This window comes from Dermacentor albipictus, chromosome 3 (assembly GCF_038994185.2).
Source record: "Dermacentor albipictus isolate Rhodes 1998 colony chromosome 3, USDA_Dalb.pri_finalv2, whole genome shotgun sequence".
NCBI lineage: Eukaryota > Metazoa > Arthropoda > Arachnida > Ixodida > Ixodidae > Dermacentor > Dermacentor albipictus.
Genome location: NC_091823.1, coordinates 29,946,387 through 29,959,859, shown reverse-complemented (window position 1 = coordinate 29,959,859; position 13,473 = coordinate 29,946,387). Strand labels below are relative to the sequence as shown.

General features: G+C 50.1%; 1 protein-coding gene across 2 annotated transcripts in view; it reads left to right on the top strand.

The window, feature by feature from the left end:
- LOC135909687 (cell adhesion molecule Dscam1-like) overlaps positions 1-13,473 on the top strand; it is a 301,290-nt gene that overhangs the window by 56,402 nt on the left and 231,415 nt on the right. For both annotated transcript variants that reach the window (XM_065441717.2, XM_065441716.2), the window contains exon 2: positions 11,650-11,970. In XM_065441717.2, coding sequence (XP_065297789.1) covers positions 11,650-11,970 — 321 coding nt within the window. The remainder of the gene's footprint in view (positions 1-11,649; positions 11,971-13,473) is intronic.

Genomic DNA, 13,473 nt, shown 5'->3' with positions numbered 1-13,473 from the left:
GGACTTGCGGAGTCGCCATCTGTCGGAAGCGCCGCCCTTGCGTAGTATGAGGGATCACACGGCGTGCTCCTCATAGGTTTCGCTTACGGCGCTTAATAAAAACACCACGCGGCAGCCTTCGCTCCTGTACATTTCTGTAAGTACTCTCAAAACGAGGGAACTTTATTACTGTTGAAATAATAATCTTGGGCAAACTGAAAGCACAGAATCGTTTACAGGCGCCACCTCTTTACCGAATACGTACAGCGAAAGCCACTGCGCGCGAACGCCGCGATGGAGTCTCCCGAACCGGCTCGCGTAAAAGGTCGGCAATCGCTGAGCGCAAACTACGTGAAATATGTTTCTATATAGTGGCCGGTTTGTAGAATCAAATGGCGCATAACAGAACGCAGCCTCAATGTATGCAGCGATCGCACGGGTTCGCGGTGACCGACTGCGCGTCTGCATGCATGTCTGCGTACAATGTTTCGCTTTCACTGAGAGCGTTTTCGCACCGTGCCGTGAGGTTTAGGTCGCAGAATATGAGCATTTGACAGTCCACAAGCAACCGCTGTTGCGTGGACGTTATCAGAGCTTTTCAGAAACAATTTCCTTTTAACGAGGGACTTCGGCGCCTACGGCGACTGTGATGTACCGTCGCGACGATTCAATATTCTTTTTTCTTCTAAATTCTTGGACGTTCCAATATTATTTCTGAAGCTGCGTCGCACTGTATGCACACAGTGGGCGATATCGCGCTGCTTCTTTTTCGTATCCTATGAGTTAATTCATAACACAAACATGACCATATGCCATGCTTTTGTTTAATGCACTTCTTACTAGTCCCGTTCCATTCCAGTAAACTTGCGCAGTGTCTAGCATCAACAAGTTCATAGGCCAAACCGTCGTGACATTATCCGGGCAGCGAGCGCGGGCGAACGTCTCCGTGTGCGTTTTCTGCTACTCACCGAACATCGCAGTCCCGGCGCCGCAGCAGAAATATTCTTCGCGTCTGTGCTTGCTGCATACCCGAGCTGTAGCTGATGGCTGTTTACCGATCCTAAGTTTCGCGAGCCAAGCTCCACTCAGCTTCTTGTCCTGCGGCTACGTGTGAATAAAGCTGACACCGGGCTCCGTTGCGTACGTCCGGCACTGCGCGGCACCAAGCAGTAGCCTACCATGCTGCACGCCTCCCACTCCTACACACCCCCCCCCCCCCCCACCCCAAGACGGGAAAGCCTCAACACTTAATCAGAACCGCAGTGCAGGTGGGACTTTAAACTTTCGTTTTCAGATCGCTTTGGCGCTTCCGAAGCAGCCGACACGGCCACTGTGTCCACGTGATCCCTCATGTCACGTCACGCCGACGGTGGCGCCTGCTGTTCCAGTGCTGGAGCTCGCCCCCGATACTAGGCTCTGTTGCGAGGCTGCGCAGATGTTCGGCTTTTTCTCAGATCTCGTTTTCCGTAAGGTTTTTGTGGTTGACTGTGGCTAACCGTAGCTGCCATTGTACACCGCACCTCTACCTCTCCACATCGAACCACTAAAAAACAGCAACGTTCACAACTACAGCGGAGTGGGCCTTAAGCGGTAAAGGTACCCGCTCGACTACGTAACGTGTGAGCAGCGCGCTTCCTCTATCCCCTCCGTATCGCGAAACGAGAGGGACGCTCGCACACTGTGTATATTGAAGGCCGCTTATTGCCGCACAAAGCACGGTGCCCGCCTAGATCCAGACGCTTGCGTCGCCACTTCCAATTAGAACCCTCTCGCCGCACGTAAAACCCGCGTGTCAACAAGCGGGCTGCGGGAACGCGGCGAGAGTTCTCGCGTTTTTTTCAATAACTCGCTCGGAGAACTCGCGTGCGCGCTCCGTCCAATCTCGGTGAGCGCGTGTTCACTGCAACGGATATACGTAAGTCTGTCGCAGCAGCCTTACGAGTGATTTCGCGAGCGAGCGTGTACGATCACGCGAGCGTGAGCGCACCTCCCGAGGAAGGCGATCTTCCATAATATCCCCCACCCGGGGGCGGCTGCCAAGGTTGCTTGCCGTGCGCGTCCAGAAAAGCGCTCGGCGCGTATATCTCGTTTACTCAGCCGACTTTGTGAGTCACGCAGTCATTTCCTCGCACCGCGTGCCTGCTATACTACACCGCCCGTGCGGGCTCTCCCCGATTACGCTCTCTCTTTACCTCGCGTGTGTGTCCGGTTCTCCTCTTCCTCTTTCTCGTGCTCATCCTCGCATCTCTGTCCTACGGACCCGGCCGTTGCACTGCCGCGTGCCTCCATGGCAAGATTCACTTCGCTTTCACTCTCACCGCGAAGCGCGTGTGAGCGCAAGCGCTCCTAAGCTAATTTCCAGGAGGCCTGACCCCGACGTCGCAGTCCTGTTGCAAAAGAAAAAGAAAAGAGAAAAAAGAAAGCACCAACACAAAAAAAGACACAAGAAGAAAAGCGGTTAGTAGGAATGGAAAAGTGAGAGAAGCGGTGGTAGTGCAGCAGTCCTGCTCTCCCGACTTGTGCTCCCGGCGCGCTCCCCTCCGTAGCGCGCGGGACAAAGTGATTGTCTGCCTCCTTTACAACTCTGCCCTCGCCGTTCCCTCTCCTGCTGCCAGCCAAAGCCCCACGTTCCTGCCTGTCTGACCCCAAGTGCGGCGTCCTTCCCCCGCGGCTCCCCCACGCCACCGCGGCTCCCCATCAGCCACAACGACGGCTGGCCAGCTCTCACACGGTTCGATAGCTTAGGCTGCGTCGTCCCCCGCCTCCCCCAGACTGCGTGCTGTGCCGGTTGATGGCAGCCGTGCTTTGGGGGAACGACGCTAAGCTGCATCGGCGTGCCAGGAGCGCCGGCGCAACGAATTCTCAACACAGTTACGAAGCTTCGCGAGCAACATGTTGATAGCTAAAAAGCTGGGTCGCGGAAAAAAAAAATTTGCTGTAACGCAGATAAGCGCTGACGCGGATGAATGGAGCTGTAGAAAAGATTTCCATCATTTCCAAATGTTTCTGGCGAGTCATTTCTGCGAAAGTCCGCAAAGTGGAGGAATGTCCGTAGAAAAGAAAATTATGATCCACTCAACCGTAGGCCCGTGCTACAGTTGCGTGGATCACAACTTTCCCATTCAAACGTTTCTCGCATCAATGAAACTATTTACATTTGAGACTCTTGCAAACACATGACGTGGTCTAGAACTTGGCTCTGGTAACTATACCCAGCAGTATTGCTTCCAGTCCGCGAATCTCGCTGTATTTGAGCTGATGTTCATTGTGCGAATGGACCAAAAGCAGAGAACGTGTCATGGCGTAACTGTTGTCCAGAGAATCCGTTAGCGTTGCTATATTTGCAAAAGCATTAGCTGCAGGGATCCACGGGATTCCAATCTATATTCAGGGTGCTTGCAGCATTTCTGCGAACCGCATGAGCTCATTATGCAGAGTCCCATCGAAAAGCACATTAGAAAAGCAGGGAGCAAAACATGTTGCTTTCCTGCGAAGCTATCAGGTGCGACTTCGGGTCGGTTTCTTGAAAATCTTGAGCAGCCCGTAGTTTCCCCATTGATTTGCCTGAAAACAACAATTTCAATGTCACTGAAAGCAGCACTATGTTACCTGCTTCAACATAAAAAAAAAAAAATTATCAGCATCCAAGCACTGCCACTCTCCCCTTTTACAGTGAAGTATATACAAGAGTAAGATCTCTGCACAAATGGCACAAAGAAAGAAAACCGTGCGCACACGTGCTTCCTCTGGATATGTTAGCAGTAGCAGTCACGACAAAACCACGTCTCCGCGGCGGAGTACTTTTGTCATTCATATTAGAGTACTATCAAGATGTTGTTAGTGGTACAAAACACCACATTTTCGCAATGCTGGAGCAAGCCTAGCAAGCGGTGTACAGCAGCTAGGTACTGTTAGCAGCACGGCTTATACAGCGTAAAACGCGGTGCATCCCAACTCCCGAAGCCCCACCGGTCCCCTCCCCACTCCTAAGCCGAATGGTCGCGGGATAGCGCTACAGTACACTGTAATAGCGCCGTGCTGGGTGATCCGAAATCCGGAAGCTACGCTATCCACCGACGCTACTAAAAATTGATACCGAAAAAGGCTTCATTTTTCTTTTCAGAACACAAAGGCACGATCACGAGAATGGATGGAGGGAACAAAAGGTGGAAATGAAAAACAAAGCGCCGTTTCGTCGAAAAAAAAAGATCAGACTGAAACCGCAAACTAAAAATAACACGAAACAAAGAATGAAGCAATTTGAGAAAGAAATCTATAAAACAGGGAGCTCAAATCGAAAACAGAGCGTTTTATGTGGAACGATGAGCGAACGTTATTGATTGCGGGCCAGAAGTAGCTTTGGAAAGGCGGAAACTGAAAACGGCTCCAAACGACCGGCGTTCTCGGCTTTGTATCGCGCGTGTATTAAACAAATACATCAGATGCAAACGCCGTTTGACTTACGTGCTCCACTACGCAGTCGGATACCTATCAGGAAGCGATCGAAAGCAGAGTAATGCGAAGCAGACAGGTCTTTCATGCACTACAAAGACGAAAGTAGGAGTAAAGAAAACCTAAATAGTAGTCTGGGGCTAATAACCTCACCGAAGCAATTGTGAAGGGAGTAGAAACATGACACAGATTACTGCGTGACAATAGCACTGAGCTCCCCGTCGCCGGGTATAGCATCACAAGAAGTTTCTGGTTCCCTATAAAGCTAAATATTAAAATAAATGGTGAATTTTTCACGTTCCTGTCGTATATATATATTGTTGCTCTACCACTAATTCAACCATAAGGTCTCACTAATTTCAGTCTATAGATTAAGCTTTGGAACTTAAGACCGAAGTAATGAATAAAAACACAACGCACTTCGACGCATTTAGTTCAATCTACGAAAATTACGCTTTTTTTTTCCTGCAAAATCAGCACGTCTTTTCTTCTTCTTCTTCTTCTTCTTCTTCTTCTTCTTCTTCTTCTTCTAGCTTCTGCTAGGCTCGCTTCTTTTTTTAAATGAAACCTCACTTTCAAAACCGTGGATTTCTCCCTACATACAGAATACAGAAGAAAGAAAAAAATATATCTTCAACGTGGTGCTGTTCCTCTCTATTGATAACTGGAAACCTGTCAGGGCCAATTTTTAAACTTACGAAACGCTTTGGCCTCGCGCCCATTCTTCTCTGAGAACTCAATTAGTTTTGATTCCGGCATTTCCCCGGAGAGTAATAACCTCTACACTTATGATGCGCCGATGTAGGCGAGCAGAGGAGAGTGATTTGTTTCACGAAAGAAAAAAAAAGAGGAAACATTCTTGCACAAACGAACGTAGCGCTTGCGTCGCCGTCCCACTTCCTCGAAATAAAAAACGAAGAAAAAAAAATAAACGTCCCGAAATGTTTGGTGCTTCGTCAGAAAGCGCTGAGCAGCGATTTTTTTTTCTTTTTTTTTCGCTGTTTCATTTTCGAGTTTCGTATGGATAAAAAAAATGCCAACAAGGCAACTTTTCTCGCTTCAAGAAAAAAAATAGCGTCATGCCTTGAGTTACGCGTTAAATGAGTAATAACATCATTGCGTTGGCTCTCGAATTGCCTTCGCTGTGCTGCGTATCGATGCTACGACATATAATTTATTTCCTGGGGATTTGACTCTTGTAAGGCGCATAGTCGAGTGAAACGCCGTGATGTAATGGGCTGCATATTGCCGCGCGTTCCTTCCTATACTTTTGGCCGGTGATCTATTTCAGGGAATCATCGCTCTTATCGTGTTATCGCCTTCGTGCAAGATCCGGTTGCTGCATACGCCTAGCGCACACAGACGGACACGCCACATGATGGCGGCCTTCCTAACTGCACTAGACAAAGGAGGCAGTCGTCCGCTGTAGTTTCCTGCTTCGTTACTCGTGTGCTTCTCTCTTTGATTCACGTTTTCGCAGCGAAATAGACTACACCCGTCGCGCGTGTGCAGCGGCCAAAGCTTTATTGCGTATCTAAAAACAGTTATTGTTTGGTGCGGCACTCAAATACCTGCAAGAACTTGCCGGCGACACGGTTCTAACCATCTCCAGCGAGGCCTCATGAACTGGAGCAACGGCAACAATAGATCACCGCCGTTCGGCGGGAAATTTCTTCTTATGGCTCTTTGCTTTGTCATCTCGGCATTTCTTGCGCTCAATCATGTTTACACGGATAAGCGACAAAGTCGATCATGGCATACTCATGTTTTGATTCCGTTTGTCCGCCTTGCAGCACGCGAAATAAAGACATTTCGATTAGGTTCCGAATAATGCTAGCGGCCTTTACCGTTTGCCACTTCTTTATTCACCACACTTGTGGTATATTCAGCTATTCCTTAGCGAGCGCTCTGGAACGCTCTGACACGCCATTCCACATTCGGCTCGTTGAAACGAAGCGCTCGAAACGTGTTCGGCTGCTTCAATCCGTCTGATCGGTTCCGGTCGGGGGCATTCGGAGCCGCTCCGATTTATCTCGCCGGGCTCCGATCACGTGACGCCCGCCACTTCCGTTTGTTGAGCGGCCAAAGCGGAAGTCGCCATTTTTCTCGGGTCTGAGCTGCTGTCGCGTAATTGCGGAAGTTGCCCATGGATCCATTTCCACCGCTATATGCGTTTTCGGCTGAGGCGCTCTGCCTCCGGCTCGGCGGGAGAACGGCTCCAGCTCTAGCTACTCCGAGGCAGAGCCTTAGAACGACCAACCGGAGATAACATTACTTAACCAGCGAACAACGCTAAGCTTACTATAATGTCCCCATCGATTGGATGCCGCAGGAGACTAGCATTGCTATCCCCTCTCTCTCTCTCTCTCTCTCTCTCTCTCTCTCTCTCTCTCGCTCTCTCTTTATCTTATTTCTTTTAGGCGCTCTTGAAACAATAAAATGCGTTAACTGCAGAATTAGGCTTCCTCTCAGCGCTCAATAAAGCTGATCAGCGGTGCCGCCGATAGATGTTTGACTTCATCACCAGATGTCGGCAACGCTTAAGCCAAACTGAGGTTATAATGTGCGCGATCATACGTCTGAGCAGCAAATAAAACTGCTTTCCTCGATCACCGCGGAAGCCTGGCTGCACTGCGTTTATTCCCTATAAGGATCGTGCATGCCAGCCCACACTTGTCGAGTGGCTATCATCGCTACACTGGTAACACGTGCTTTCCACATGTTCTCTCGTCTTAAAATGGCGCCCTGCAGGGGCTAACGATTTTTCGGACAACCGAAATTTTCGGGTTCCTCTCACGCGGCGGTTCCATGAAGAATGCGGAGGAACGTTTCCGTGGGTCGAGGTAGAGATCCTCGGGGAAGTGGTCACGTCGGAACCCTTTTATGCGAAGCATACTAGCCGCACAACCACGCTCCTCCTTGCTGCGCCGCGCGCGGCCGCGTAGCTACCATATGACGTCATAACAGCTGCAAAAGCGGAGGCTCAACTCGTGCGCTCGCTTGCGGCCGCGTAGCTACATAGCCGAGTCTCAGCTCGTGCGCTCGCCTGCATGAGTTGTTTCTTCGTCTAGCCGAACCGAATATAGCCAAGCAACAGCAGTTCACCAGGCTAAACAGTGGTTCAACAACTAAAATAAAGGCTAGTATGCTTCGCATCCTGGGCTTAACCTTAGCTAAGCCACAGCCATTTTTTTCGTACTCCTCCTCCTCCTGCTTCCCTCCCCCGCGCACACCCACACGCGCGCGTGTGCACACAAGCACGCGAAGCTTGATGGCCGAAGCGGGAAAGTGGACCGTCAAACAGCCTCTCGCTAAAGCTTTCCACGACCTTCTTCCGGACCGGACGACACTAACTGGAAATGCCCGGGAGGGCGGGATGCTTGGCGCGACCGCTTGGAGAGCCAGTTTAACGGGATGAGTCACTGCCCGTTAGCCGACCCGCGCACCATACCGAAAAACTAAAGCCACGCGCCAAGTTAGCGTCCCGTGCTCTCTGAAATGCTCCCTGTGTACCGAGACCCGGCTGCAGGAGATTATCATACTTCCGGATAGCACTGAACAAAACGAACAGACGAACGAAAGAAAAATAGGCAGAGACACTTAAGACTGATTACGTGTGGAAATGCGAAAGCATTATACTCCTTTTGAGGAAGTGTTTTTTGTCTCTTTTTTTTTTCTTGCCTTCCTTGCCCGCGCAAGCTCTCCGATGCGTTATAACTGCGCCTCAGTAAAGCCTAATCAAAACGCGCCAAGCGTCAAAACGCGGTCGCTTGCCCGCCAGGAGTTCGTTACTCGAAGGACCCCCCAGCACCGTTCAATTGGACATTAATGCTTGTTGTTTTATGCTCTCGTTTTATACACTCATGACGTGGCGCCACCTCCCGCCTACTGGCTGCGCCATCACTTGCGCAATGACGCAGGCACTAGGCACAACATTGGAGCCATGGAGCCATGGAGCCGCCGTTGCGTCTTGACGAGGAAGCGTGCTTGTCTCGCACCCAGGAGGGTCGGGTTCGATTCCCGCCCAGACCGAAATTTACGGAATTTTTTTTTCAAAGCCGTTAATTTACTATGTTTACAGGAACGTCACTGAGAAATTTGACGTCAATCTGAGCATTTTGTGATGTGTTTTTACTGTTTGCGCCGTCGACCATTTTTGGCAAGAACCTTCGGCCACCTATAGACTACGCCGACGGATTTTCGCGTAATGGGGCATATAATGCTGTCGTATTAAAATATAAAGGCATTTTCTCTTACGGCGCTCGTTGCCGTATTTCGTCCTTTTCTTTTTATTTAGTGTGTGAGCACGAGAGGTTGGCATCGTGGGTGATACGCGCTACCCTTTATCTCTCAGGCAAAGAGTAACTATAGTAAATCGGTCGGCTAAACAAACAATTGAGTAAAAAAGACAGAGACCGTATGTTACATAGACAGGCCGGCTGAAACGTAGGCACAGAAAAAGAGATACAATATCAACATAAAAGATAAATCCAGCTCCGAAAGCGCTAACGCGGAGTTCGCATACTGTTCAGGTTGGCCTATAATAGGTCCCGACACAAAGCTCGCACAGGAAGTAATGTCGTTTAATAATATAGAACAGTCACTTGTAGTTCACTTGTATTTCGAGGGAGCGCAGTCTACCATAAGATGTACCATACAAGCTTACGCCACAGGTTGTAACGCAGTCAATATCAAGGGTATTACGAAAGAAAAGGAACATTAAACTGCAGCGGATAACCACAGAACGTAATAAATACGCTCTAGTACTTCTCTGAAATTCTTGCCACTTCTAAAAATTCGTTTAGGGTGCTGACTGCGCTCTCTCGGTCGCCTTGCTTCCGAGCAAGTGATCCAGACAATCCACACACTCTCGAAGCGATAGCCCGGTAAGAAATAAGGGACCATATATGCTGTCGTATACACGGTACTATATATACGGCGAGCGACAGCTGGTATCCGGACACGGCGCGAACACCGTGCAATACAGCGGCGCAGCTGCGGGAAGCAATGGGCCGTTCTTGCTGCCACGCAAAACACGTGAGCGCTCGCCGCGGACCGCAAGCCGATTGGAGGGCGGGGTGCATATGGCGGCAGCACCAGTGTCGCTATTGGCGGCGCGTACGACTCGCCGTGCTCAAACGCCACTCCTCGCCAGTTGTGAGGCCCCTCTGCACACCTCGTGCTGTAAAACAAACACAAAAAGAAAAATAAAGTAGGAAAGATAAAAGAGCAGTAAAGGAAGGAAACACAGCAATGTTGCTCGCGGCGCGCTAATTGGGGCCGAACACGAAATTTTGGGCGCGGTTTGGTTCCTCCGTAATCACGGGTCCGCGGCGGCTCAAAAGGGCTCCGATCAGCCGCAAGCGTGGCCGCGGCTGGAGTGATTTCTTTTTACTCGTTTTCGCTATTTTCTTTTCAGTCTGCTCTTTCTTGAATCTTCGTCGCTTTCTTTCCCCGTGCAATGTATTCAGCACCGTTTTTCACGAGGTGCTGAAGCAAGCCTAAAGCGCTTCAGTCCCGTGGCGATAATTTGCCTGCCCAGAAATTATTAATTAACGCACAGCAACAGTTACGCTGAGAGGCAATCGAAAAAGAAATGAAAAATGGCAAGTGTTCAGGCTATACAACCTGTTCGGATGCGGAACGCGAGAGCAAAACTAATTGTGTTTACTCGACCACCACTTTTGATTAGGAGCGAATGAAGAAAACTAAGTTTGCCGTTTCTTGCCTCGTTACTGAGCGTTCGCCTTTAAGAACGACTACGCCCTCGGATGCACGATCTTTGGGCACGAAAGCCGCGTCGAAGGCGGCATGCCATGGCGTTCTCTCAAGACGAAGGCGCGTTTAGGGTGCAAAGAATGCCCGCCTGTGGTAACGCGACGCCTTTACGACGACTTCTTTATGTAGCCCAGTCAGGCAAAATTGCACTTAAAGATGGGTAAGCTTGCGTCATGCCGAGCCTAACGAAGTCGAAGCATGTAATGCCATCATCGGCCCCTTGCCTCCCCAACCCCGTCGCCCTACTTCCTCCTAAATACACAAACACACAAAGAAAAACAAAAGCGTCCAACATTCGGAATAGTTATGCGTATGCTTGTGCTTCCGTTTATCTTAGCCCTTTGATGTTCATTTGCCTGCAGATTGAAACAGAACTATTGTGATAAATTCTGTCTCTTTTAGAGAGCGGCTCTTAGGCGCCCGTTCCTGCGTTTCGTGTCGGCGTCGTCCCTCGGCATAATCCAGTGAACGAGCACAGCGAACAATGAAAGAGTGAACTCGAAGAGTAGCGGTGGTGAAAGACAGCGATAGCGAAGAGAGCGCAATGAGGAGGGTGCCGCGGAACCATGAGGCGGAAAACGGAGGAGGAGGTTATGGAGAAAGCGGTAGATGAAATGCGTAGTGCCGCGCAAGACGGGCTCTGTGGTGACTACCGCTACGAGATTGGCGCCAGAGTAGCGCGCCGTCGTCTGTTCACCAATGGCATGCGGCGAGCGCGTCGACCGACACCATATATGGAAACAAAGCGCTGCATGAGCAGAGATCTGCCTGCGGCGGCTGCTGTGAATCGCGTCCACGCGTCGCCCACGCGCTTCTTCTCATGATCTCCCGATTAGCGAGGCAGTCGCACCACACTTCGCTTCGTTTGCAGTGTGCCGCACGAGGCGGGTTGTCCGCGGCAGTCAATATATCATGAAATTGAAACACGTATAGAGCTGCATCCAAATTTCGCATTAGGGAGCATCGTAATCGTCGTATTTTATTTCTTTTTACTGCGCAAACACAAAGTCCGAGCAGATGATGGCGAGTGCGAGACGAAACACGACGCTTTGGACCGTCTCGTTGTTGCCATCGGTTTCAACTCGCATTATATTGTATATATATTACAACACAGAAGCTGATTGCCGAGGTAGCGTTGCTTACAGCGAGCATAGCGAGTGCAATATGCACTTGGTTAAAGACTCTGTGGTGTCTCACACTGGTAAGAAGTCGGCGCTATGCTCATAAGGAGTGACCCCTTATCTATATTATCACCTCGTCCAGGCGACAGCTGCTCGGTTCATTCGCCGTATATACCGCAGTCTCCGAATGTGCGCGCGCCAACGATAGCAGTGCCGCGGGCACCCGTGAGTGCTAACACGAACGGCATGCTTTTTTTCGGTAGCGTGTGGCCCCGCTCAAAGCCCCTAACATGTCGCCTCCCTTCTTTTCCTCCCGCAGTTGGCTCGTACCAAAACGAGCGTCGGGGCCCGGTGTTCGTGCACGAGCCTCCTCGGCGCGTGGACTTCTCTAATTCGACGGGCGCCACGGTGGCGTGCTCCGCGACCGGCTCGCCCGAACCCCGCGTCACCTGGACGTCGGCCGACGGCACGCCGATGGAGGACGTGCGAGGACTGAGATACGGGCGCCCGAACGGCTCGCTGGTGCTGCCGCCGTTCCGAGCCGAGGATTACCGGCAGGACGTGCACGCGACCGTGTACCGGTGCGCCGCTTCGAACCCCGTCGGTGCCATTGTCAGCAGGGACGTCCAAGTCAGAGCAGGTGAGCGGGCTCGGCGTGGGATCCCTGTCCTTTACACGCTCCATCTGTCACACCCTTGATGAATTTTTGCGAGCGAAAGAGTCAAGATAAAATGTTTAAGGTGGCGCAGAATAGGAGATGGAAAACACTTTGTCGAGTTACTTGTCGAAAGGATGCTTTAGCGACCACAGAATAGAAAATGCGCCATCCTTAAAGCTCTTGAGCGGAAACAAAAATCACAAAGAAGCACACACAAAAGCTTCTGGCCCCTGATCAAGAAAAAATTATTTGGGCGTTTCAGAACACATTCAAATTCCTTGCTTATAGCTGACTGTGGACAAGAAAACCGCATGGTTTCCGAACAACAAACCTATGCGGGCTCCTGATTCGGAAGTCATACTGATTAGGAATCCAGGCGGTTTTTTTTTTACCACAATGTTCTGCGAACAAGGAACTTACTTGAGTTACGAAACGTAAATTACCTTTTGACTTATTCAGTGACCAGTAGCCTTGGTGCTTTTTTTAACGTACTACTTACCAAACCAGTTTTTGTGGAAGTCATCAATTAAGAGAACTTAAAGGCATCTTGAACCGCACCTTTGTAGTGAGGCTGCTGCCCTAGTAAATTTTGAATGGTAAGGTAAGGTTAAGGTGCGCTCGTTAAGATCCCCGTGTTGGGTCACTCGTAGCAAGGAACCACGCAGCGTTAATGCGCAGATTAAGAAGCAGTTTTAAGCTTGCGCACCACCCATTTGTAACTGATTTCCTGTCTCCGTGTTTCCGGACAGAGTGCAAGAAAATAAGACCTTTGATACAAGCCCAGTTGCACTCAATTGGAAACGAGTCCAGTAGTAAGGCGAGATTATCAAGAGAGGCAATCGAAAGGTTAACCGGAAAACCATGCGGTTGGCCACCCTACAATAGAGAAAGGGGACAAGAGAAAAGAAAGGTGGGACAGTGGTGGTGGTGGTGAAGGTGGTGAATTGTAGCAACAGGCGGGTTTAGCCTGGCGATCAAGGCCGGCAATTGCTCCACCCGAGCCTCTCGCACTATACAGCTGAAGGGTTTCGCCATATGTCCATCAAACCAGTCTCTCTTAAGAATTCAATGAGGAGACGTGAAGATTCTTTGAGGGCTATAACTGATCCCTCGGAAAATATAAGGTGTTGCAGGCGCGCATGCGGAAGGTCCTTGTTTTGCAGATTCTTCAGGAAAGTGTCTCTTTCATCTTGGAACTATAAGATTCACTGAACACACACGCGTACAAGGGAGGTGGCACGCACTCGGAGGATATCATACAAGCCAGTCGATCTTAAAAACAGCCAACAAAGCCTTTTACGGCGCTGAACGACGAATTCTGTGTTCCTGCAGCAGGGCTCCTTATTCTCAACGCAGCTGGTATGCCAGAGTGATATGTGGAAATAGGCGACACTCAACTATTGTGAGTAACATGATATTAGCGAAAGCGAACGAAAGCGAACAACCACTTCTCGCGAAAGAAAACCTTTTTGATTTAGGTCCCAG